General features: G+C 41.0%; 1 protein-coding gene across 10 annotated transcripts in view; it reads left to right on the forward strand.

The window, feature by feature from the left end:
* EXOC2 (exocyst complex component 2) overlaps nucleotides 1–26,579 on the forward strand; it is a 209,956-nt gene extending 183,377 nt beyond the window's left edge. For 7 of the 10 annotated variants that reach the window (XM_015135397.3, XM_015135399.3, XM_077998623.1 and 4 more), the window contains 5 exons: nucleotides 11,847–11,902; nucleotides 14,080–14,202; nucleotides 20,092–20,153; nucleotides 22,302–22,361; nucleotides 24,615–25,288. In XM_015135397.3, the coding sequence (XP_014990883.1) occupies nucleotides 11,847–11,902; nucleotides 14,080–14,202; nucleotides 20,092–20,153; nucleotides 22,302–22,361; nucleotides 24,615–24,708 (395 nt within the window). In that variant the 3' untranslated portion in view covers nucleotides 24,709–25,288. 10 annotated transcript variants of the gene reach the window in all.
* Nucleotides 26,580–26,893: the final 314 nt, after the last annotated feature.

The following is a 26,893-nucleotide window of genomic DNA, read 5'->3' on the forward strand; positions in this document are numbered from 1 at the left end:
AGATAACACACATGCAGTGACCCAGCTCCATTCCAGCCTGTACCCAGGAGAGGGAGTGTCTATACCCACCAAAAGACAGCAGCAGCTGTATTCCCAACAGCTCTGCTGGAAATACCTGAAAACGGGAGCTGGACACACAGAGTCGTGGAGCTGGCCTATTTTGTGGGGTTTAAACATCCATTGTTGAAAATAAAATGCCAGATGACATTTTGCTTTGGTTCATATTGCAAACCTGATGGATTGATTCAGGTATTTCATTTGGTCCATTTTCAAATGAAGATATTTTACAGTTTACTTACTGTTTTCACATACATTCTTGTATTTTATCTTCACACCAACCGTGTTGGGGTTCGATACCGTTTTCCCCATGTGGCAAATTTTTAAAATTTGGAGAATCAGGAAAGGCTGTGTAACTTGCTCAAGTAAGAGAGCTAGGCCCAACTTTTCATCTCCAATTCTAACTTTATCACTCTTACCCAGAAACATATGTACAGGGCATGGGTCAGAGCATAGGGCTAACAATACGGTGTCGTTTTGTGTATCTTAATATCTGTAAATACAATAGACCCTTGTACAACAGATGGTTGGGGTGCCAACCTCCCATACAGTCTAAAATCTTATTAACTTTTGACACCCCCATAATGTAACTAGGAGTAGCCTGCTGTTGCCCAGACAACTTACTAATAGCATCAACAGTCTGTTACTTATTTTATGTATATAGTGTATTCTGTATTCTTAAGGTAAGCTAGAGAAAAGAAAATACTACTAAGAAAATCATAAGAAAGGAAAATACATTTGCTACTTATGAAGTGGAAGTGGATCATCATAAAGGTTTTCATCCTCGTCGCCTTCACCTTGAGTAGGCTGAGGAGGAAGAGGAGGATTGGGGTTGGTTTTGCTGTGTCAGGGGCAGCAGAGGCATGAGAAAACCCACATATGGGTGGGCCCACACAGTTCAAACCCATATTGTTCATGGACCAACTGGAAATGAGTTTGCAAAGTACTGTGGGCCTTCCTCGGTCCCAGGTGCTGTGAACAGAGCTGAGAAGGGGTTCAAGGACTATGATCTGGTGGCCCTCCCCTGCTAACAAAAGGACAGTGGCTTCACCCTGAGGAAGAAGACCGTGTGTGTATGTGCACCTTGCCCTTCTGACAAACACTGACCCGTGAGGGAGAGTTTCCAAGTATGGCAAAACTATAATGAACGAGAAAGATCCCAGGAAGAGAAGAGTAAAGGGGTCACACTTATTTTTGGATAAAGGATCTGCACAGCAGTGTAAGAGGCACTAAGCAGCCAATTTGGTGGAGTGAAGCAAGTAAGCATTGATGCTGAAGATGGAAGAACAGATGAGTAATTGCTAATAAAATCTCAAGAGAAATAATAAGCAACGTGGAATTCAGTATTTGAATGAGATTTTCTTAGAAAAAGAAACAAATCTATGAAGTGAGGCACTGTTCCTGCCCTTGCTGCCCTGAGCCTGTGTGCCTTGTTGGTGGCGTCTTTGGAGTGCACTCTAAGCTGGCACTGCAGCTTCAGAAACGCAGGCCCCTGCACCCCTGCAAGTGGGCGGCTTGCCCAGCTTGGGCTGGGTTCAGTGCAGATGCCCCCGTCCGGCCCTTTCTCGGCCTCACACTTCAATGTCATCAGTCCCAACAGGGTGCAAAGCCAGTGCTTTGTTGTTTTAGTCATCTAAACAGATTTGTGGCATGTTCAAAAATTAGTCTTCGAAAAGATATGCATTTCTACCTAGATTTCTTACTCTGTAAATGGGACTTTAAAATCCCAGTTAGCAATTGGCTTTTTAGCAATTGGGTTTTCATAGTTTTGTTTTGTTTTTTTATTTTTTTGCCTTCCATTTTATTGTTACTTAAAATTATTTTGAATTTCAAGGTGTTTTCTTTTTGGAAGGTTTCATGGCTATTTCTTCAATTGCATATGGAACCCTGCATTGAGAATAGGGACTATACCCTGTTACTTCTTTCCTGTGCTCCACGGTAACGACTGCAGTCAAAGGGATGCCGTAGCCACGCAGCAGCAGTCACGGTGCTGCCTGGCATTTTGCACCATCTTGCGTGTCAGGCCATGGCAGGAGCCCTTCCCAGTGTTCACTCATTTGGTCACGGGGACCACGCTGCAAAACAAGGGGCCAGGAGCCCAGCCTGCTTCAGACCTGCCTCTCTCGCAGCATTCATTGGTTTTGATCTCAGGTCATTAAAATCTTTAAAAACGAAGAACAAAACACCTTCTTGAAATTGTGAAAATCGAACAGTTAACCCAAGCCAGTTTATGAAGTAGATGTCCAAAAGTAACACCTCACAGTATGAAACAAGCACATTCATCTGCATATGTAGAATGAATCCCATTTTCTTGTCACTTTCACTTTTCTAACTGAAGTTTCCTTGTAATGAAAAAAAAATTTCTAACAAAAAACTAAATTGAAACAAATGGTTTAATTTGTCAGTTTATATTAAGTTAATTAACTTTCTACCTTTGTGTCTAAAATTCATTATATCAAGTTTGTGAAACGTGTTCTATGCTAAATGTATAATGAGTTCTGTAATATATTAGGATAATTCATGGTCTGTTTTATGCATCAGACTTTAAATTTTGAAATGAGAGGGGAGAGTTTTTTCCACTTGCTTATATTTGAGTCTTGAAAGCTGTTTGTCTATGAAGTTTATGCATCTAAAGTCTTATGAATATAAAGTCTTTCTTACAGATGGGAAAAAAATAAGCCATGTAACCATTTCACTGTTATTTTCACTGTTGGCAACGTTTTCTCTTTTCTCAAGGAAAGAGTTTTCCTATTTAGATTGATCATATTGATCAGTAGGAGATCCTACTGATGAAAGCAATGAAAAAAAAATCCTGGGATAGAAAATAGAAAGCAGAAGGGGGTGAAGGTACCCATCCATGTGCTTCATAGGAGGGGTGTCCTTTCCTCAAATCGTCCTTGAAAAAAATCCACTGGAGGGCAAAAGACATCAGTTTGGGAGTGAGGGCACGAAAACCTGAAGAAGACCTGGAACTTAAAACTCTTTCTTTATTCCAAGAGCTGATTTTGCTGCAGAATAATTAGGACTTTCTCTCTGTTCTACTAATAGTGATACAGTTTCTGGTTATCTTTTTTTTTTTTAAATTAGGCAGTAATTTCAATAATGTGTGTTCAGAGTATAATTGAATAGATAATTTACTTGAAAAAAATACACCAAAGTTTTTTCATGTAGTGTTTCAGTTTGACAATAAAAAAAAGTACATTGTGGGATATTTATAGTATTTTTGAATCTATTTTTACCAGTAGACTGGGAGTGATAACTGAATTGGGGCATAGGGGTTAAAAACAGGAAATGTGGTCTATACAGTAGGTAGTGCCTCCAGAGTTTCCAGGGCTGATTCTTACAGTGTTGTCTGAAGAGTGTTATGCATCAAAACAACGTTAGGCTGAGTACCTTGAAATCCGCCTGTGTTTAAAGGAGCCGTCTTTCCAGTTATGACAGGAAATGCTTCATGGAAAAGGTTGCATTCTTGGTATAGGTTAAGATGGCATAGCCGTTGTTTCTGTAATTACAGCACGTTCTTCCTCTCCAACACTTTTCAGACACTCTATACAGTCAGAGTAAATCTTGTATAACTTTTAGTAAGTTTCCTTCAATTTTTGTATTAAAATTTTATTTTCATGAAAAGTTTTGTCAAATAGCTGTTTAAGAATGTTTTAAAATAGACTGTCATAGCTGAGGAGAAGCGTATATTAGGAATACTATTAATTATAGTAATTAGAGAATCCAAGTTAAGAGAATAAAAAGGCATGAGGAAATAAATTGGAGTATAATTTTGTGTGGCCTTTTGTGTGATAAGTTGGCAGAATCCATGAAAACCGAATAGCTTGAATACCTTTGCACTCAGCAATTCCACCTCTGGGAAGATATCTTATATAAACTGTTGTATTAGAATCCAAGAATCTATGTTCATTGCAGCAGCATTTATGGTGGTAAATTAAAAGGCAACATAAGTGCCCCATAGTAGGCGAATGGTCAAATAGATTATGATACATCCATGCAGGAATACTAAGCAGCCATCAAAAATTATAAGGTAGATACAAACAACCTGTTTGCTCTTCAGTGCATACTGTTTGAGTCAAAGACCTTAACAGACAACTTACCAAAGTAAACATGCAGATGGAAAATAAGCATATGAAAAGATGTTCAACATTCTGTGTCATTAGGGAATTGCAAATTAAAACAACAGGAAGATACCACTGCACACCTATTAGAATGGCCAAAATCCAGACCACTGAGAACACCAAATGCTGGTGAGGATGGGGAGCACCAGGACCTCTCCTTCCTCTCCAACACTTGGAGATGGGACTGGCACTGCCACCATCACTGCTAGTCGGACTGCGGAATCACCCAGCCACTTTGGAAGACAGTTTGGCAGCCTCTTATGAAACTAAACATACTCTTGACCATATAATCCATGAACAACACTATTTGGCATTTAGCCAAGAGAGTGGAAAAGTTACGTCCACACAAAAACCTGCACACCAATGCTTGTAGCAATCTTATTCATAATTGCCAGAACTTGGAAGCAACCAAGTAATCCTTCAGTAGGTGAATAAATGTGTTATGGTCCCTCCAGAAAATGAATATTACTCAGCACTAAGATGAAATGAGCAGGACATGGAAGGAACCTTAAATGCATATTACTAAGTGAAATCAGATAAACTGAAAAGGCTGCATATTGTGTGATCTGACATTCTGGAAGAGGAGAAACTACGGAGAGAGTAAAAAGATCAGTAGTTGTCAGGGGTTATCGGGGAAGGAGGGAGCACAGAGGAATTTTAGGGCAGTGAAACTACTCTGCGTGTGTTCCCGTAATGGTTGGTACCTGTCATTGTATATTTGTCTAGACCAATAGCATGTACACCACCAAGAGTGACTCTAATGTAAACTGTGGAATTTGGGTAATAATGACACGTGTCAGTGTGGGTCTGTCACCTGTAACAAGTGCCCCACTCTGGTGGGATGTCAACAGTTGTGGAGGCCGTGTGTCTGTGCTCGCGGGCGGCGCGGCATATGTGAAATCTCTGCTCCGTCTGCTCAGTTTTGCTCTGAAACTAAAACTGCTCTAAAAAGTATAGTCAGTTAAAAAATTGTTACAGATTACAGAATGAAATTTAGCAAGATTCAAGAAGAGAATATGTAACATCTCGTTTTTTAGGAAAAAAATTATATTCATAGGAAAAGATCTGGAATAACATTCACTAACCTATCAATAGTGGTTATTCCTAAGAAGGATGAAAGAGGAGTTTATTGGGCTTTTATTATTATGTAATAATAATAAACTGTTCTTTACAGTGAGCATTTAACTACTTAATTTTCCAAATAAAAAATTACGGGTAAAGACTTGGTGAATCCAAGGTGTTCAGTATTTTATTCTTTAATGTGGACCTTCTCGATTGAGGTTTCTCCACATTATTAAGAAGAAGAAGAATCCCGTCTGCCTGTAGAACACTTTTTATTTTGCAAAGCATTTTCCCATAAAGAAAATCAGAAGCTCAGATTAACTGAGTTTCCAGCTAAGATTTAAATCTAGGTCATCCCAGTACACAGCTGAACATTATGTAGCATCAGTTACTGCTGGGCGTTATTCCCAGGAGATCAGCACGAAAGGAACGCTGGCATCCACATGCAAAGGGGATCATTTTTTCATGAACGACACTGAGGATTCTCATCAAGCAAAAGCCCTGTGTTTGTCATGTAAGCTTATTGTTTGCCTGAACAATTGTATTTCACGCATTTGCTTTCTTGCACTGTTTAAAGACTGTGTAAAGTTCTTCTCTCCCATGTGCAAAATGGTCATTTGTCTTATTAAACTTGGGTGTGTCCCTACTAGAGTGCAAGCCCTGTGAGTGGAGGAGCACTCTGTGTGTGTGTGTGTGTGTGTGTGTGTGTGTGTAGTCACTGCTGTATCCCCAGCCTCTGGAATAGTGTCCTGCATGTAATGATAATGGACCCTCAATAAATATTGTTAATAGTGTGCCAGGTTGCCTGTTCCAAAATCGAGTGACCTTCCTATATGATTAAAAGAGGAAACTGACAAATATACCAAGAAAGAAGGCTGCTCTACTGTTCTGATGCGTGAAAACAAGATCTTCACTGTTGGAGAACATGCTGGGTTATACCGGCTGGCTTACAGGAAACAGCCTACAAGTTCTTGCTCAGTGGAGATGAGCCTTGTTTTCTCCATGGGGAATTTCCACACTGGGCTACTAGATTAATTGCTAAGTGGTAGTCTAGGTTGACACTGTGTGGGTGGGGACACTTTTTGTCAAATATCATGACACATTCTAATTTCATATTCAGACAGTGGAGGAGATACATGTTGTAAATGCTTAGAAGCTGTTTCTCATTCCCTCACTTAAATAACATGGAAAGTTGTGGGGGTTTATTGAAGGGGAACCTTTTTAAAAACAATACTTATTACTGCACCATAATAATGTAGCCTTTATTTCTAAGGAGCAAATCAGTTTGCCTTATTTTTCTTGGCACACTGTCCACATTGATGATCCCTTCCGTAATATTGTGTGCACCATAAATTTGGCATTTTATGGCCCACTGTTGTTGGAGCACAAACTAAAACTCAGGTTTCCTTGCACGCTTATGTGTTCACTCTGTCCTAATATATCTGGGCATCTTCCTAATATCCAGCACGTGAGGAGCATTCAGTAAATACCTAATGCATTATTTCAGTATATTGCTGGAAAAATAAAGCATATTTTGGAAAGCAGAGAGATTAAGCCTCAGCAATATTCTATACTACTGTACTTTATTCAAATTATATTTTTCAAATGGATCCTGATACTCAAAAGGACTGTCTTTGTTTTCTAAAGTCCTACGAGAAGCGAGAGATTGTATGCTTTCCCAAGGAATACCTTCTTTCCATGTATGCTGAGGCACTTGCTTTTAGTAGATGACTCACATATCTTCTGACTTGAGCACTATAGAATTCTACATATATTGAGGTTTTTCTCTGATGTATTTGTTCCCTCATTCATTCACTTATCAGCTGCATAAGTCTGCAGAACTTAGTAGTGAGCAAGACAGACATGGCCTTTGCCTCCCTTTGTTTGTCACTCATGGATACTTTTGAACACCTTGTGCCATCTATGTGCCAACCTCTGTGGTGGGAGCTGAGGCTGCGATGAGGAGAATGGCAGATGGTCCCCACGCTGTGCAGTGCATGGTCCAATAGGGGAGACAGATGTTAACTGAATGATCGAGTGCACGGTCCAATAGGGGAGACACTTGTTAACTGAGTGATCGGAGTGCACGGTCCAATAGGGGAGACAGATGTTAACTGAGTGATCGAGTGCACAGTCCAATAGGGGAGACAGATGTTAACTGAGTGATCGGAGTGCACGATCCAATAGGGGAGACAGATGTTAACTGAGTGATCGAGTGCACAGTCCAATAGGGGAGACAGTTGTTAACTGAGTGATCGGAGTGCACGATCCAATAGGGGAGACAGATGTTAACTGAGTGATCGCACAGATGGCTGCAGAGCTGCCCCAGAGGGACCGGGGACACAGTGCCCGCGAGGACAGCGGTGGGTCCGGGCAGCACCTGGGGGTGCAGAGTGCGGTGGGGCCGGGCAGCACCTGGGGGAGCAGAGTGCGGTGGGGCCGGGCAGCACCTGGGGGTGCAGAGTGCGGTGGGGCCGGGCAGCACCTGGGGGTGCAGAGTGCGGTGGGGCCGGGCAGCACCTGGGGGGTGCAGAGTGCGGTGGGGCCGGGCCATCCTAACACCTCCCATTTGTTGACTACCTGCTGTCTGGGAGATGCCTCCCTAGCCTCTTAAAAACATTCTTCCACTTAATAAATGGAAAAAGCTACAAGTCAGAGCAGTTCAGAAACTTGCCCCCAGGTGACTCCTCAGTAAGTCACATGAGTGTCTGAGGCCCAGTCTAATTCTGTCTGTGTCCCCTGGTCCTCTTCAATCAAGCCATGGCTCAGATGTCACCACAGAAGCAAAGTCTTCCCCAGCCATCGCTGGCACTGACACATCCTCAACACCAGTGCAAAGTGTGACAAAAGAGTTGAACTGAAATTCTAACTTCCAAGGACTCTGTGAAACCAGCAAAATGAGGAGTCTCGTCAAGGACAGATGTTTCTGGTTCCAGCACATCACAGTCATGTTTCATGTTGTGTCCATTTTTTTTTGTTTTGTTTTGTTTTTACTGTTGTTGTGTTCCTATATGCAAACTCCACTGTTAGCCATTCCTTGTACCACTGAAAAGATTAATGTACAGTTAGGGTCTGCAGCAGCTAAACGACAGTCATACGGAAAACAAGCAATTGGAAGTGGTGCTTTCTGGGAGTAAAAGTCTTACTTGGACTCAAGAGCCCATGAGACAGGCCGGGGAGGAAGGCGAGGGTGCAGGCCTGCTGCTTGGCTGGTCTCTCCCTAGGCCAACACCCAGCTGTGGCCGGAGTGAAGAGAGAAAGGAAGCGAAATTCTGAACGAGGAAGACCACAGAGATCTCACCGGTTTCCCAGACACGGACACTGTCTGGTCTCTAGGCCCCTTGCCCTTTCTCCATTCCTATCCAGTACTATTCTCTAACCATTTAAGGACTTCACAAAATAAAAATAGCAACCAAACATTTAACAAATTATTTTAAATTGGAGTATAAATTTTTTTATGTTTGGTTTTTGTGGGTTCATAGTAGGTGTATACACTTAGGGGTTACAAGAGAGATTTTGATACAGGCTTGTAAATGTGTAATAATCACATCAGGGTAAATGGTGCAAAGATGATTTTTACGACTTAAAATTCTTTCATATGACCAGCCTGCATGTATTGGCAGGTCAAACTTGTAATAACTAAGCACTTTGGGGTCTTACATATATTGGAGATACATACGTGTTCTACTTGGAGCACCTCTGCCATGTGCCTGGTGGCATCCTCCATGTAGTAGGATCTCAATAAATTTATGTTAGTTGAATGAATGAGAACTTGTAGCCTTTCCCTTAGAATTAACAATTTTAGCCCAATCGGTAATAAAAAAAAGTACTTGCTCCTGTATTTAATTCAGTGATTAGCTTTTTGGAGAGAGACAATCAATGATTTATTTTTATATTAAAGTTTTTGTTACCAACAATTATAATACCAGCACAGGCACTGCCTTGGGAGGTTCTGATAGCAGCGCATGGAGCTCCGCCTCACGCCTGCCCTTTCCGACGCATCCAGTCGCTGCCTCGTTGAACCTCACTGGCCTGATGTGTGATTTGACTAGCGGCACCATTTCCTGTCCAGCCCAGGACCACACGTTTTTCCCTTCTCTTTTTCCAACATTACCAGTTATTTATATGAAGCAGTCATTTGGGTTTTTGTGTGCGAGGGGAAAGAAGGCAATTATTTCCCTTTTTTTTTTCATTCAGAAAGATAAAATCTCCTAGAAATACAAAAGTTCTTTCTTGTCCAAGGTTAAGTCTTTGAGCTCCTTATATTATCCATGTGAAACCTGTGGTCAACCCAAGATAGGAAACTTGCTTTTTTCTCTTTTTTTTTCAAAATTTCTGTACACAAAAATATGGTTCTTTTGGTTCAAAGTGTCCTGTGCCTTTATTCTTCCCATTCGTAGCTTTGTCTTCAGCATTGCAATGAGTAATTTACACTTACCTCTTTTACGGGGTGTGTTATTAGCAGTGCTGAGGCTGGTGGGTCCTTGCCAGGAAGTGTTGATGCTGTCGGGTCCGAGTGGGAGTTGAGTTCACAGCAGGCTGTCACTGAGCATGTGACACTGCCTGGCTTCACTCTAAGTATAATTTTCTGCTTTTTAGTCAGCACTCTGGCCCCACTCTTTTCTTTTACATTGAGGAATTTCAGAAGTTAAAACACTGCCCTCGCGTTTCCAGTCATCCTTGCACTGTAGCACCTTAGAGCCCAGATCCCGACGCTTGTTCTTGCAGGAGTGTTGGCAGGACCCCGGTTCTCACTGAGGGCAGAGGCTGTGAGTTTTTTTCTGTTCCTCAGAGCATGGAAAATAGAAGCCTACTATTGTGCTTCGATTTTCAGTAAGTACATATGTTACCTGTGTGTCTACATGAGCTGGTCCTCCATGGCTGTGGCTTAGAGAGCCTAGACCTGAGCACGTTGGTCTCAGCCCCGGGTGGGGCTGCCCAGAGGGTTTGAGCAGCACAGGCCAGGCCCCGGTGCCCCGACAGCAGGACAGCAGCGGGAGCAGTCTGGGCACACCTGGGGGTGTGGTTCTCCTCCTGCGGGAAGAAAGCTTCCTGGTCTCCAGCACGAGTTCATTTATTTCACTTTCACGTACATCAGGCTCCTTCTGTTCTCTCCTGCCTCCCAGATAAGACTTCTTACCTTGCAATTATCCTTTTTCTCAGGAAGAATCTGTTAATTTCTGGATTATATTGAATTACTCTTCACTCATCTGTCTCAGCAAAATAGACTTAATAACACCTGAACCTTCATATACGTGTGTGTGTATATATATATAAATATACATACACAAAATTGGCTTCACAAAAGAAAAACAGTGTGCTTATTTGTATACCATAGTCTGTGAGACAGAATCAAAACCTGATTCTATATTTAGAATAAGCAAATGCCTGTTCAGAAGGTTGGCTGTAGTTCTCGATCTCTATCTCAACTTTCCCAACTAACCGGTAGCGTGGATGAGCCTCTGGGAGAATATTTTCCTTCCTGTTGTTACATCCATGCTCTTCCAGTGCAGCATGTTCCCTGCCCTACAGAGAAGATGTTCTCAGTGTGTGCAGCTCTAGAAGCCATTCTGGAATCTCTCACTCCAAGGGAAAGAAATTGTTTTGGAAACACAATAAAACAGTATTTTGTTTTTATGGGGGTTTTTGCCTGCAAAATGATGATAATGAAATCTCTTAGTGAACCCCGAGAATGCCAGGACCCAGGGTCTGCATCCCCTTTAATCCTCACTGCAGCCCCCCAAGCGTGGGACAATTATTATTCTCATGTGGTAGATGAGAAAACCGAGACTCACAGCCTTCTTGCCGAAAGTCACAGCTAGCAGGTGTCGAAACTGGGGTTTGGTCCCCAGTAGTCAGACTTCAGACCCCACATTCTTAAATTTTGTGTGTGCCTGCTTTTGAGCAAATGGAGGCTCATTCAACCTGCACCTAAAATCTGATATTTTATTTTGTCCAGCCTTTAACTTGCTTTACAGAATCAAATTCAGTGTGGTTTTATAAGAAGTTTTTCCTAAAAGTGATTCCTTAAGATGAAAATGGTCCTTCTGCTCAATAACTTGACTTTTACCTTTGGCAGTAAGATGCTATCATTGATATTTAATGTGCATTTTATAAGCATTGTTAAACACCCTCTTATTTTGTCTGTTACTGCTTATACTGTGTGTGTGTATGTTTTATAGTGTGTGTGTATATACATACACACACATATATATGTTTTACCATACATGTTTTACAGTGTGTGTATATATATGTTTTACAGTATATATAGATACATATCTATATATGTTCTGTATGTGAAGAAATTGAAGAACATTCTTAAGTTTTCATTTTGAGGCCAACTGAGTGCCGGTTATAGAGAGCATCAACAGTGACAGAAATGAAAAACAATGCAAGAAAACTTCTCATTTCTTTTTTTTTTTTTTTTTGGCCTGTATGGAAATACTCCTTTCACCATTTGATTCTCAAAAGGAAATAGATAGTGGTGGTATTACTTTCTGTTTCTCCTCAGAAAACTCTAAGGCATGGGGTACAGCCTGCCAGCAAGGGAAGGGAACTTGTGTTATTATTAATGCCTCTTTCTCTCCTTTATTTCAATTTCAGGTGTCAGAAACTATTTAAAAGAAGCACTGGTGAATATAATTGCCGTGCATGCAGAGGTAAGGTATCATTAGATGTTCCTAAGAGATACGGATAACCAAAAATAAAAAAAAGATGCAAATTTTATAAAATATATGGTGGTCTTTTTTTTCCCTCAGAATGTATCTTGGGTATAAATAAGGTGCAGCTCAGCTCTTACTCGCACTGTCTCTCCCTCTCTCTCTCTCTCTCTCTCTCTCTCTGTCTGTCTCTGTGTGTGTGTGTGTGTGTGTGTGTGTGTGTGTGTGTGTGTGTGTGTATGTTTACCTGTGAGTCTTTTTCTGAAGTATGTTTTCTTTAATAATTACAGCTAAATTCATTAATTTTTGAAAGGTGAAGATAGATTGCAAGAATGTTTATCCTTCAAAGAATAGTAAATCCCTTATCTTGGAAAATGCATTAACTTCTTTTTAGCCAGTATACAAATAAGCACTGGTATCTGATTCCTGTAGCAGTGGCTGGGAGTCCAGAAAGGCAGACACTGCTTAGAAAGAGGCTCGGGGCAGGCCGACACTGGAACAGATGCGTGGTTTCCTGTCCATGGTTGACTTAGGGTCATGCAGACAGTACTGCTGCTTCTGGGCCATGTGAAAACTTGCACTCACTTGACACGCTTTCATCTTAAGCTTTGTGTTAGCATCCTCGATGAACATCCTGGCTAGGAGGACTCTTCTGAGGAACATTGAAAGAAGAGACCAGAGCTACCACCATGATCTATGACTACCTGTTTTCATTCAGTAATTTCAGGATTTGTTACTCACTGCTTTGCCAACACTTTCAGAAAGGCTGTGGCTCACAGACTAATGGGGGACCAGATAAAGTGGGGCAGATCAAAGAGGCTACCATTCAATCGTTTCCACTGTTGCCTGGGTGCCTCTGAGGCGAAAAGTATCCAAGAAGGGTGTTTTTAGGTGTATGCTGCCTGCTGCATCCAAAAGTATGTGAGGCCATCAAGGTAAACTGAAAAAACGTGGTTAATTAAGAGTGAAACCCAAATATGACCAGAGAAAACAAAGATAACACTACCTGGTTCCTAAATTTGGCTAGAAGTTCGAAGCACCAAGAGCAGAAAGAAAATTGTAGAATGTTACAGTTTTCAGTTCTTAGTGAAAGGGAAACATACAAATTCATCTCTCACCATAGAGTTTTTATATGATTTAACTCAGGCAGGAATTTACCACATAGATCTTTTTATAATGAGCAATATTTTTAATTGTGATCTTATAAAAAACGTAAAAATTCTGTTTTTGTTATGTTAGCATCCTATAAAATTTGAGCCCGAAGTGCAAATGTAGGTGCAGTAGTTGCAAGCATTTCTCTGGTGGGTGGGCAGAACTGTGAAATCCGTGGAGATTGCTGTGATGGTGTTGATTCCTAGTGAGACAGCTTTTATTAATGTCCATTATCAACTGCCATGGGATTATAATGACTGAAAGTAGAATTTCATTCATAATATTTACTATTTGCTACATAATCTTAAATTGCCAAAAATTTCCTTGGACACTCAAGTTATGTGTGGGTTAATCCAAGTATTTAATGCTGGTGGCTCAATCTGAAAAAAGGAAAAGCTTAAAAAGAAAATATGATTTACTTTCATTTATAAATCAGGAGAGTCAGATTTCAGTAAATCTCCAAAGACAATAACTCTCAGTTTGAAAATATCAAACTTTAAGGTTTGAAAATAGTGTAAGTCAAATAAAAGGAAATACATATTTAGCACAGTATGTGTAAAATTTTGGGGGGTGCCTGTTGTCCAATACAGAACGGGGTACCCCATATGAAATGGTGTTTGTCAGAGTTTAAGGAGAGTCTGACACAGTATTTGTTTAAATTGTGGTAAAATATTGACCCAGTATGTTTTTATTTCTCTAATTTCTTCTTTAGAGATATTTCTTTCTGGTAAAAGGGGCAAGAGGAAAAAGAAATGTTCAAAACAGTTTTTATTTTGTCAACATCAGTAATGCCTTTCAAATTTATATTTGCCAATATTGTATTTTTAAGAGAATTTTTGTTGTTAATCGGTCAATAGAATTTAAATATAAGTCTGTATCTTCCTTTCATTTATAATTTTGGTCTTTTAAAAATGACTTAGAAGTCCTATTGACTTCCTTTTGTTTTGTTTTGAAAGTTACTTTGTTTTTAACAAATTCAAGTAAGAAAGCCCCACAAAGCACCATGTCTTCCTATTTCAAACCAGGTGTTCACTGTTTCCAAAGAGCTGGTCCCTCGGGTGCTCTCCAAGGTGGTCGAAGCCGTTTCTGAAGAGCTTAGCCGACTGATGCAGTGTGTTTCCTCCTTCAGCAGAAATGGAGCTTTACAGGTAACAGAATCATTCAGTTTCATATTGAACTTCTGCTGTTATTTATACCATATACAATGTCTTTAGTCATCAGTCTTATGATATAAGACAGGCTTCTAATGGATCTATGATTGAAGAAGTTCTTATTCTCTCTTGCATAAGCCATATCCATGAAGCATTGTCTGCAAGTTTCAGAGTTTGTTTCTTTACAGCAGAGCAAGACCTTAAAGACTTCTGCCAAAGTATCTGAATGCAGAATCCTTCAAAAGTTTTGTGATTTTTATTTTTATTTTCCAACTATCTTCATGACATTCAGTTCCGCAGGAAATTTTTAACAACTTGCTTTTAATAAGTCTTTTGAAAGCATTCAGTGCAGTTTGCATAGAAACAACAAATAACTGTCTCTTGTGTTTAAATTACATAATGATAACTGCCATAAACACCAGTTGACTTTGGCATGCATGTAACCAGCTGGTAGCTGCTGAGGCGTGCGTGCAGATGGAAGCATGCGCTTCTGGCCGCGTGATAGTGAGTTTCAAAAAGCAGTGTCGTTCTTCTTCCAGTCATGGCTAAGGAAGCTCCTATCAAGCCAGCCCTCCACAGATAACAACTGTAAACTTGAATATCAAAAAATAAAAATGTTTTTAATTTTGAAAACATCCCTGAAGACACCAAAGAACGACCATTGGTGGGCAGATTCTAGAGGAAATGGCACCTGGGTGAATTTCTTATTTCTTATGGATTTTAACCTAAAGGCAGGTCCAGGAGTGCCTAAAACTCCAATACAAAACGTGCTTTCTGGCTTGAAAAACAGGCTTTGGAGCAGCCACAACTACAGGTAGGTGAGGGGCGTCCCAGAGAGGAGTCTCGCCATGTGCGTGGTCAGACTGCACTCCAGCCAGCCCAGCTGAGGCCGGAAGAACTGAAGGAAGAATTGACTGCTGCCCAAGAGCCAGGAGTTCTTAGTTGGAGTCCAAATAAGTTAATTGCTTTTGCTGAAACAAACAAATAAAAAATCAGCAGTCCTTAGAGATATATTACAGAATCCAGAGTCTCCACAGCGTAACATTGAGTGTCCGGGATCCACATTTAATTGAGTTAAAATTTAATTGAAATGCACAAATAAGCAGGAAAACATGACTCATTCCTAATACAAGAAATGATCACCTGAAGCCAACCTTAAGCTGACCCAGGTATTGGAATTAGCAGGCAAGGATTTTCACACAGCTGCATCAGATGATGTAAAGGAAGCTCTGCTCCTCATGAATCAGTAGGTGGGAAATCTCGGCAGAGAAAAACCCTAAAACAGGAAATAAATGGAATTTCTGGAATGGAAAAACACAGTAGATAAATTTTTTTAAATCTACTAGATGATAATAGTAGAATAATAGAATTTTTAAAAAGTCAGTTAACTTGTAAACCAATAGAAATTATCCAGTGTGGACAATAGAAATAAGGATAATTGGGGAAAAAAATAAGCAGAGCTCCAGGGATCCATGGGACAATTCAAAATATCCAGCATGCATGTAATTAGATTTTCAAAAGCATAAGAATGACCAGTCAGCCACATGGAAGGATGAACAACATCGTTAGTTCGCAGGGAAATGAAAACACAATACAATGCCATGATACGTCCGTCAGGATAAAAATGAAAGACTGACTATACCAAGTGTTGGCGAGAATGTGGTGTTCTGGAGCTCTCACGTCATTGAGAATGTGATCTAGTGCAGCTACTTTGGGGAAAGCTCTTGCACTTTCTTTTCAAGCTAAGCGTACACATACACACCCTGTGACCCAGCTATTCCGATTCCAGTTATTTAAGCAAGAGAACAGAAAACATATTTTCAGTTTCGTGTGTGTTGTATAAATAGGTTACAAAACATATTTATAAGAATGTTCACCATGGGTTCAAGACACAAAACATGTTTATAAGAATGTTCACCATGGATTTGAGACGAGCCTGGGCAACGTAGTAAGACCTTGTCTCTCCAAAAAAAAAAAAATTGTTTTAATTATCCAGGTGTGATGCTGTGTGCCTGTGGTCCCAGTTGCTTGGGAGGCTAAGGTGGGAGGCTTGCTTGACCCTAGGAAGTCGAGGCTGTAGTGAAATGTGATCGTGCTACTGCACTCCAGACTGGGCGACAGAGTGACACCCTTTCTCAAAAAAATAAAATAAGAATGTTCGTAGTCATTTTATCATAATCAAAAACTGAAAACAACCCAGACGTCCATCAGTACAGTAAATAAACTGTAATATATTCATACAATCAAATACTATTCTACATTAAAGAGAACAAATTACTGACACAATGCAGTGAATCCCAGAAGCATTACACCGAATGAAGGAATCCTTACACAGACACGTGCGTATACTGTATAGTTTTCATTTACATGAAGTTCTAGAACAGATAAAACTAACTGTGATGAAGAACTCAGAACAGTGGCTTCCTCTGGGTGGTGGGGGTTCCTAGGGTGGGGCCTTAGGGATTGTCACAGGGTGCTGGTTATTGTGATCTGGGTTTCCATCACACAGGTGTCTACATCAGTCAAAACTCATCAAATGCCACACTTTGAGATTTGTCCATTATGTAGTATGTACATTCTAACTATTAAAAAAAAAAAAAAAAAAACCTGGTGCAAAGAGTCCACTGCAGTTAGTGGCATGCGCCCTGAGGTGGATCAGAGCTGTAGGACTGAGTGGTGGATGGAGGCTGTGTGGTCATGTGAGGCTGTGTTATTGGGAGAGCCTGTGAGTAAACAGGCGTTCACTGTAAAGTTCTTTCCAAGTCTCTATACATTTGAAATTTGTTCAAAATAAAATACATATTTGGGAAAAAAGAAGAGCAGAGAGCACTTGTTAATTTGGTTAGGGGAAAAAATCTGTTACAAAAGCTTCTGCTGTATTTCCATTTGCCGCCAGTTTTCTCTGAAAATTGATTTATCAGATCTTTGATATTATAGTTTAAGTTGAAAGGTCGTGGTTATTATAATAGTTCCCACAGGGGATCAGTAGTGTAAATTGTGTAATACTACAAATGAATTAACAGGCAGCTGCAGTGGCTACCGGGGGCCTTGCAGTCTTGGAATTTTAACAGGCATCTGCCCTCTCTACACATTACCTCTGTTACCCGCTTATCTGATGGCTAAACCACTCTCAAAACCAGCAGGGAGAGGTTGGGAAGTGATCTCAGAATTAGCTGGAAAATTTTTTCACATACACATGTCCAGAAACTGCTGGCCACCAAACTGTTCCAGCCTCCAGTTTTTGAGACCTCCTTGGGCCTGTACAGACGTGTATTTTGAAAAAGGCCGTTAGTCTAAACTCCCCACTTCACTCTCCCACTGCGAATGACTTTGAGAGCTTCCTTCCTTGGGGCCATAACTCTGAGAGGGATAGCAGGTTAACCTTGGATAGGCAATTACCTAAAGCACCAAACTCCAGAACTGTCCTGAGAGCTCGGTGAAGAGGGGAGTGATGGTTGGTGATTTTGGCAGATCTTTTAGCATGATGTTTTCTGAATTACGATTTTGTAGGTATTATGTAGCTAACCACAGTTTTTATAATTGGCATAACTTATAGGTTAATTAAAACACTCTATGACCTTGATTGAATAAAATTTCTACCAGAAGATTGGTTTTGTAGTAATTTAATCTTTCTCCTAAAATAGTCAGCTGAAAGTTCTACCTTTTTTCCTGGTAGGTCTGTTTTTACCTATACTAGAATATAAACAAAATAGAGACAGAAATGTTCATACTTTCTAGCATTTGTAACTTTCTAGTTATATACTGTTTTTCAGGCTCCTAAGGCACTGAAAAAATGAAACCAAACAATTGCCTTCCAAACAGAAAAAGGTCACTGAATATCCTGTGTCATACATGTCTGCTTTGATCTAGATGGCTTACAGAATTTCTAATAAACTGTAAAGAGCTGGCTGTGTCTTTTGTCATTGTTTTCTGTTTCGTCCACTCCTTGAGAATAAGGGATATTTCTTTTAAATGTTCTCCTGTGTGTCCCACTCACTGTGGGCACCTACTTCAGAAAATCAACTTATCATCATCAGTGGGTCTGCGGGAGCTCCCAGGAAACCTGACTTGTCTGTCAGATCACACTTCTTCATGCTCGCATACAAGTGAAATCTTGTTAACTTTTTTCTTGAAATTTTTATGAACTATTTCATAGAGCATACGATCTGTCTGCAATAGAAAAAGAATATACAATTCAGTGATTTTTAGTGTATTCGAAGAGCTGTCCAGTCATCACCATAATCAATTTCAGAATATTTCATCCCAAAAGAAACCCCTGACCCATTAACAGAAAGTCTAATCATTTGCCTCCCACACCCCTTGTCCCTACAGACAGTTGGCTTTCTATCTCTGTGATTTGTCTACTCTGAAAATTTCATCTAAATGGAAGCATACAAATACGACCCTTTGTGACTGGCTTCTTTCATGTAGCATAATGTTTCAAGGTTCATCCATGTTGTAACATGTGCCAGTGCTTCACTCCTTTTTACATATGAGTAATATTCCACTTTAAATATGCCACATTTTATGTATCCATTCATCAGTTCATGGGCGTTTGTTTTTTTCCCACTTTTGATTAATATGCAGAATGCTTCTGTGAACACTCCTGTACAAGTTCTCGTGTGGACATCTGTTTTCATGTCTTGTGGATGCATACCAAGGAGCGGAATTGCTAGGTCATATGGTTACTCTATAATTAATCTTCTGAGGAGCTGCCAGACTGTTCTGCAAAGTGGCAGCACATTCCTACCAGCAATTTTTGAGGGTTCCAATTTCTCTACATCCTCACCAGTATTTGTTATTGTCTCTCTCATTGATTATAGCCATCCTAGTGGGTGTGAAGTGATGCCTCATTCTGTGGGGTTGTCTTTTCACATTCTGGATGGTGTCTTTGTAGCACTGGATTTTTAATTTTGATGAAGTCCACTTTATCTGTTTTTTTGTTGTTCTTTATACTTTTGGCATGATTTCTAAGAAGGGTTTCCTAGCCTAAGGTCACAAAGATTTACGCTGGGTTTCTTCTGATAGTTTCATAATTTTATCTCTTACATTTAGATCTGTGATCCATGTTGAGTTAATGTTTGTGTTAAGGAAAGGATTCAGCTTCATTCTTCTAAGCATGTGGATATCCAGTTGCCCTAGCACCATTTGTTGAAGAGGCTGTTCTTTCCCCACTGAGTGGTCTTGGCACCCCTGTTGAATAGCAGTTGATCATGAATATAAGGGTATACAATATATAAATATATGTTAGCTTTGTAGTATGTTTGAAGTCAGAAAGTGTGAGGCCTCTAAATGTGTTACTCTTTTTTAAGATTGCTTTGGCTGTTCTGAGTGCCTTGCATTTCCTTATGAATTTTAGAATCCGCTTGCCAATTTCCATTAAGGAAAAAAATAAAAGCAGCTGTGATTTTAATAGAGATTGCATTGAATCCGTAGAGCATAGTTTAGTTTTTGAGATGAAGGCAGTGTGCCTGGAAGGGCACAGGTGTCAGGAAGCCAAGCCACATCCTTACCTCTGTGAGGCTCAGGCCCTTTCAGGGCAGTGTTCCTCTTGCAAGACTAAAAGAAAAATTGGTGGTTAGAGGGTAAATACAGATGGCTGGAAAATCACGACACAGTTTGTGCTTTTCATACTGAGATATCTAGTTCCCTGCCCTCATACAGTCATCCTTGACTACAAGTTAATTTTCAGTCAACGAATATTTTGTGGTAGCAGATTTCTTCGGACTGTTTTAGAAACTCTGCTTGTGACTGGCAGTCACCGCGGTGGTATTACGCCAAGCCCTGTCCTGCGACGAGCAGGCCGGAGACCCCTCACCTCAGTACTTGTTTATATTTGATAACATAAATTTTCCTGTTGTCACTTTGTCTTTTTCTCATTTTCAGGCAAGACTTGAAATCTGTGCTTTGAGGGACACTGTGGCTGTTTACCTGACACCCGAAAGCAAGTAAGTTGCAGTGTTCTTTAGTTCTGAGTGCTCTATTAAAAATACAGATTGTCTTACTGGTGAATTCTATTCTCTGTAAAGATGACTGATCAGAGCACATGCTCATCAATTTGTGATGTGATCAAGTTTATGTCAAGGCCACTTCTTTGTAACACAATGTAAAGGAAAGGGGTTTAATATATTTTGTTTTTCATTTACTACTGACAAATAAATCTTAGTCTTAAAAATAATACAGCAGAGTGTGACATACTTCCTAAAGCAAAAGAGGATAAGAACTGAGTCTTAGTCTATTCATAGCAGACTCTGAAGGGCAGCTCGAGTGCTGTAAATATCAGTATGAGGAAGCCTTGTGGTTTCTCTGCAAAATTTTGTAGTGGAAATTTGATGATAATTTTTAGCTGTTTTGAATGAAAGTCAGGATTTCCTACCATTGAAATTTCAGTAGGTGAAGTGAAACAGAACTACTGTTTACCTGTGCAAGGTTGTTTACTACACGGGCAGCATTACCTAGGAAATACTGGGTGATACGTTGATGTCCCCGAGAGGCCGAGTAGTATGCAAATGGAATGTTTGAGGACACTGTAATATGCTTACTCACTCATTTCCAGCATCTGATAACATGGCTTGCTGTCATTCTTACTGTCAGCTTTGCGACTGAAAAGACTTTTTCCATTTTTTCCTAACACATGAAGTTAGCCTTTCATTCCTGTCGTCACAGCTCACCAGAAGCCATTTTTAGCGGGCCTCCATGTTCATTGTTTAGCCACACCTTTTCCCAGCCATCGTTTGTCTGCACAACATGCTAACAGGATGGAAAGCACCCAGCCCGTGTTGGATGTGTCGCACTTCATGTAAATGCCTACTCTTTCTTCCTGCTGACTTAGTTTTACAGAGTATAAGGTACTCATCTGTAGAGGAAGATTAAAATATTCTAGGCAAGCTTTTGAGGGGATTAAATGAGAAAATGTGCCAAGTCACTTTTTAATTTTCAGTACCCTGCCAATACGGATGGTACAGTGTTTTATCATTATTGTCATACTGTCAAAACAATTCCATCACTTTTCTTTCAATTAATCAAAAAGAGGTTCGTAAGAAACAAGCTGATGGTGGAGGTAGAGGCAGTGGTTTCCACACCAGGAAAGAGCCCGCTGAATGTGGGGAGGGACCTGAGTGCACCCAGCCGCCCGTCCCAGCCCCCACCGCGCCCTCCCGGGAGCAGCTGGAGATGCCCAGCACCAGGTTTTATGACTCTGTTGGAACTTTTCAGTCTTCCTCCCTGTTGCTGTGACACTTGCCCCTGATTTGAGGAATACTGCTCAAAAACGCACTTCCTGGTAGATTGAGGAGGATGTTTTTACGATATAGAAGTAATGACTCCCTAAAGTCAAGAATAATTACATTTATTTCTTCACCTTAACCAATCATAAAAGAAGAGGTAAAAGTTAAGAACTGTTCCTTTGTGAATGGTACAAGTTATTCCCAAACAGTCTCCCCTATGATGCTTTTCATTTGGTTTGATAATTTTTCTAATACTTTCTCCTTGTAAAAGCTAAACATCCCAAAGTTGTCTTTTTAAAAATTATTTCCTTTTACCTTCTTCGTGTAAGGAAATCATGTTGAATTTTTAAAGCATCTATATAACTCTCCATTTTTCAACAAGTTTTAAGTAGGCTGTATTTAAGTATTACAAGACATTGGCTGTAGATGAGGCCCCGTGCGTGCCAAATACTGTAAACACCCCGCTGTGTGTCATCTTTCATTTCTTAGTTTCTTTCCTTTCTTACCAGTTACTCCATCTGCAGTTGTTTGTTTTGAAAAGACTCCTTTTAAATTCAAATGTTCACATTAAGCTCTCCTCTGTCACCAGCAGCATCCTCTAAAAGAAGATCTGTTTTTCCTTTAGCTTTTCAAGTTGCGTTTCATTTCCTACTTGAGCTTTTCTGACCCTGCTGCTACAAAGCCTCCACCTGGTAGCTACACCTTCACTTTTACTTTTACTTTTTCTATTGTTTTTCACTTTTACTTTTTCTCGTATTTCCTTGCTTCACTGGCTTTTATTGGCTTCTCAATAATTAAGGGATGCTTAAGAATTTGTCAGCAGTTCTCCTATGCAAGGCTTCAACTTCAGTGTGGCTGTTTGTGTTCCAGGTCAAGTTTTAAGCAGGCCTTGGAAGCCCTGCCCCAGCTCTCCAGTGGAGCAGATAAAAAGTAAGTCCTGTGTGCTGTTCTCAGGAGCCAGTTGCATGTGTTCAGCAAGGTTTTGTTACCTAAAGTACCTTTTAAAAAGGAATAATAATGATTTGGATTCTAGGAAGAGCAGAATCCAAATAAGAATCCGAATAAGAGCCGTTAGTAGGTACATCTCGTCACTGTAACTTGCATGTCTTCCGAGTGACAGAATAAGGTAAGACCTTTCTTCTGGGTTGAGGATAATTTAGAAGTTGGCTCTCGTTTCAAGTGACTGGTACAGAAAATATCTTAAGAAAGCTCACTATGACTTATTCAGTAAATTGTATTAGTAGCATACATCCTTAAGAAGTAATGGAAGAAAGAAGACCGCATAGTAAAATGCAGGAGTCAGTGATTTTTTTATCTTTGAGTAATTCAGTAGTGTTCATTTTGTGTTCTATAAAATATAAAATGTTATGAAAGAGTAGATGTGCACATATGGCATAATAAAGTTTTATATATATGTATATATTTCGTTAGACCACACTGATGATCTCAACCTGACTTCAAACTTTACTACTCATAGAACAGGAAACAGACCTAAGAGAAAAATCTAGGCCAGGTAAATTTCACAAATATCGAGGCTCCCCCGCACTGAGGCAGCAGAAACTCTGCAGTAACACCTTTACCACGCCCTCCGCACGTGGCTGCCGGGTCCATGGACAGGCGTGTGTGGTGCGCTGACTGTGAAATGCTGGCACCGTGAACGCAGAGCAGACTCAGTGCAGGGCAGAGACAGCACATGGGCTGGGCGATGGGGGGAAGCTGTCACATGGCACTGACGCACAGAGCGGGCAGCAGACCAGCCCTTCCACCCTGCAGTCCCCGCATCGCCCCTGCTGTGCGCGTCCCACGTGGGCACATGGCAGCCGTACGGACAGTGCCTGCACAGTCAGCCCTTTCTTCTTTTTTCCTGCTGCTGCTTTCTCTCACTAACTTCCAGCCTCTATTTGAATTGGTTCCAAACCCTGTTCATTTCTTTAAAATAAATATGATAAAAGATTAAAACAATCACTGTTACGTTTCATATGTGGAACAGGGCTCAAAAGGTAGTGTGTTCGAGAGTCAAGAACAATACACACCCTGAAGTAGCCCCAGGTCAGGACTGTATTTTAGGTTTGCTGTGGGAATAGTATTCTAATACCGAGCATTGTTAAACCGTGAAATAGTCTCTTGACCTCAGTACTGTTAAACCCACTTCTTGGTTGCTTCATCCAAACCAGGAAAAGTCTAAGATCCTTTCTAGCTTTAAAATTAGATGACTAGGGCCAGGCTTGGTGGCTCATGCCTGTAATCCCAGCACTTTGGGAGTCCAAGGTGGGCGGATCACAACTTCAGGAAATCAAGACCATTCTGGCCAACATGGTAAAACCCCGTCTCTACTAAAAATAGGAAAATTAGCCAGGCGTGGTGGCGTGCACCTGTAATTTCAGCTACTCAGGAGACTGGGGCGGGAGAATAGCTTGAACCCAGGAGGTGGAGGTTGCAGTGAGCCGAGATCGTGCCACTGCACTCCAGCCTAGGTGACAAGGGCAAAACTCCATCTCAAAAAAAAAGAAAAAGAAAAAGAAATTAGATGACTATATCAGATCAGTTGGGGAAACAGATTGAGATATCAGGTAGCAAAGCGATTTGCCTAGTGGAATTAGCCCTAACCCTGCTTACCCTGGTGATTAACCCACTGCTTTCGCTCCCCACTCACCACTAGCTGTTAAAGACAAAATGCAAAATGAGAGGAAGGGAAAGTCACCAGTGGCTGCTGGGGGATGGGGTTAGGGAAGAGGCTGACTGGAGTGGCAGCAGGGGAGAGGGTGCAGCGGTGCCCCGTGCTGTGGCCTGCTACACTCCGGTATGGGTTTGCCAATGTTCATAGAACCATTTAACAAAAAGTGAATTTGAAGGTGTGTAAATTATTTTAGAGTTGAATTTCTAAAAAGAATAGGCCCAAGCATCAGTCTGTTTTAGGGAGGAATCTAATTAATCTTGGGAGGGGATAGGAAGGAGATGTTTCTATACAAACATAAATACGTATATCAGTATATCCTATTTGACCAACTTCTTTGATTGATGTGTTTCTTTTGCTGAGTTAAGGATCCACAGGTAGAACTTTCCAGCTGCCTTCTCAACACAGCAAGCATAGGCAGAGCCAGGCAGCTGGCTCCCCTGGTGTTTTCTTGTGTTGCTAGGCCACCCCATCTGTCAGGCTGTAAAACAAGTGTCTCCTTCCTCCAGGTTACTGGAAGAGCTCCTGAACAAGTTCAAGAGTAGCATGCACTTGCAGCTCACCTGTTTCCAAGCAGCTTCTTCAACCATGATGAAAACATAAATACCTGCCAAATAAAGGAAGTCCAGGAAAATAACAAGTAATAAGACTGTTCACTTTCTAAGTACCCTAAAGGTATTTGCTGTATTAAATATTGGGTTTGCCATCTCTCTCTTTTTTCCTTCCTCTGATTTCGAAAATTGTTGGTATACATTTCAACTAAAATGACCTCATTTGAAATGCCCAAGAAGTATTTGTTTTGCCATTCTTACTAGATCAGATCCTGTATGACTTTAAAATACGTTTTAAAATATACTTTGCATCTCAGCAGAAGGTTGAGTGCAGCAGGAAGAGCTGCTTCTGGAGGGAATGTTCTGGAATGGCATGGTACATATTGAAGCATTTCTCAGTGTCCCATTCACGAAAGTGCAGGCAGCTCCCGCGACACATGGAGAGACTGATTGATAAGAGGAGATTTGGAAAGTTATATGTAGACATCTTTGGAGCTCTTACTGTCCTAACCTGTGCAGCTGTGCTTAAAACCCTTATTTCATATAAATGGCCTTAAGTTTTCTAATTCAAGCAGATTTTTGGAAAAATTTGTGGTCTCCATTAAAATAAATATTACAACTGGGGTAGATTATTTGTGGTCCAGGTGTCTGTGATTTAACTTGGCATTTCGCTATCTGATTTTTATTTTTCACAGGACTAAGCACTAGCTTTTTTCATTCTCACTCACTTTTTTTTTTTTTTTTTTTTTTTTTTGAGGCGGAGTCTTCACTCTGTCGCCCAGGCTGGAGTGCAGTGGCACCATCTCGGCTCACTGCAAGCTCCGCCTCCCGGGTTCGCGCCATTCTCCTGCCTCAGCCTCCCGAGTAGCTGGGACTACAGGCGCCCGCCACCGCGCCTAGCTAATTTTTTTTTTTTGTATTTTAGTAGAGACGGGGTTTCACCGTGTTAGCCAGTATGGTCTCGATCTCCTGACCTCGTGATCCGCCCATCTCGGCCTCCCAAAGTACAGGGATTACAGGCGTGAGCCACCGCGCCCGGCCCATTCTCACTCACTCTTAATTTGATGTGTGTCACTTCATGTCCACGTGTTGCAGTCCCTGAGGCCCTGCGTATTGTCTGTGATGGGGTGTGAGTGCCGGTCACTGGGTTACACTCACAGGTGCTGGCGGGGCAGCCGCAGACTTCAGGGTCCCCTAAAGGAAAGGCCAGGCTCCCCGTGGACGGCCGACTCCCTGCCCACCGTTGCCCCCTCCTTCAGCAGGTGACTTTCTCTCTGCCATCTCTTACCCGGCAAAGGATCTTGCTCAGTAGCTGGAAGAATGCTGCTCTCACACAGTCTCTTCTCGGAAACTTCAGGATGCTCCTTGGTCACCAGGCAGTGGGAGCTGTAGACCAGCCACGTGCACTTGCCCCACGTTCACTGCTGACTGGTTTTACTAGAACAGGTTCAGGTCACCGTGACTCCTCTCACAGTCAGCCGCCCGCCCAACGTCGTCACACCATTGCATCTGAAAACTGAGGAATTCGCTACTTGTAGTCGGCTTGTCTGGGTTTTCAAAATTGTCTAAGGTTATTTTGAAGTCTCCTTTTTTAAATGCTAAAATTAATGTCCTCATTAATGCAAGTAATTTTAGAGCACAGTGTAGCCATGTACAGTTTCCATTATTTAAAATAAATGAATGTGTTGGTTCATTTGGTGTATGGGGAAATCATAGTAACTGGAAATAAAAGTTCGATCTTTTACAAATGTGCTTGATAAAGCTGTTAAGAAACACACAGAATATTGTCTTTCCTAAGTCTGTTAACTGTTGTATGTAACTCAACTATGAGCTAAATTTAAAAACTGCGACCATGAATGTTTGTGTTGTTTTAAATATCTAGTGCAGCACATTCAGCCAATAAAGAATCTGCCTTTAATCTAAGTTGTAATTTGCTTGACGTTTTTCTCCAAGTGTCTTTACTTCAACATTTTCATTTGCTGTATAACCTTTTATATTTCTACTGGTAACACTCGAAATACTTACGTTCTGGTTAACCCTGTATTGGCAGACACGTTGTCAGAAACCGTTTGTCAGGTCCTGCTAATTCTGTTTGTGGGGACTTACCACGTGTGAGGCACACCATGAAGTGTCTTGTTTAATCCTCACAACAGCCTTGTGACACGTGGGCTAGGTTACTGCCATGTCCGTTTAGCAGAGGAAGGAATCGGGGCTCAGAGAGAGGTTGGTGACTTCTC

This window comes from Macaca mulatta, chromosome 4, assembly GCF_049350105.2.
Source record: "Macaca mulatta isolate MMU2019108-1 chromosome 4, T2T-MMU8v2.0, whole genome shotgun sequence".
Classification (NCBI taxonomy): Eukaryota; Metazoa; Chordata; class Mammalia; order Primates; family Cercopithecidae; genus Macaca; species Macaca mulatta.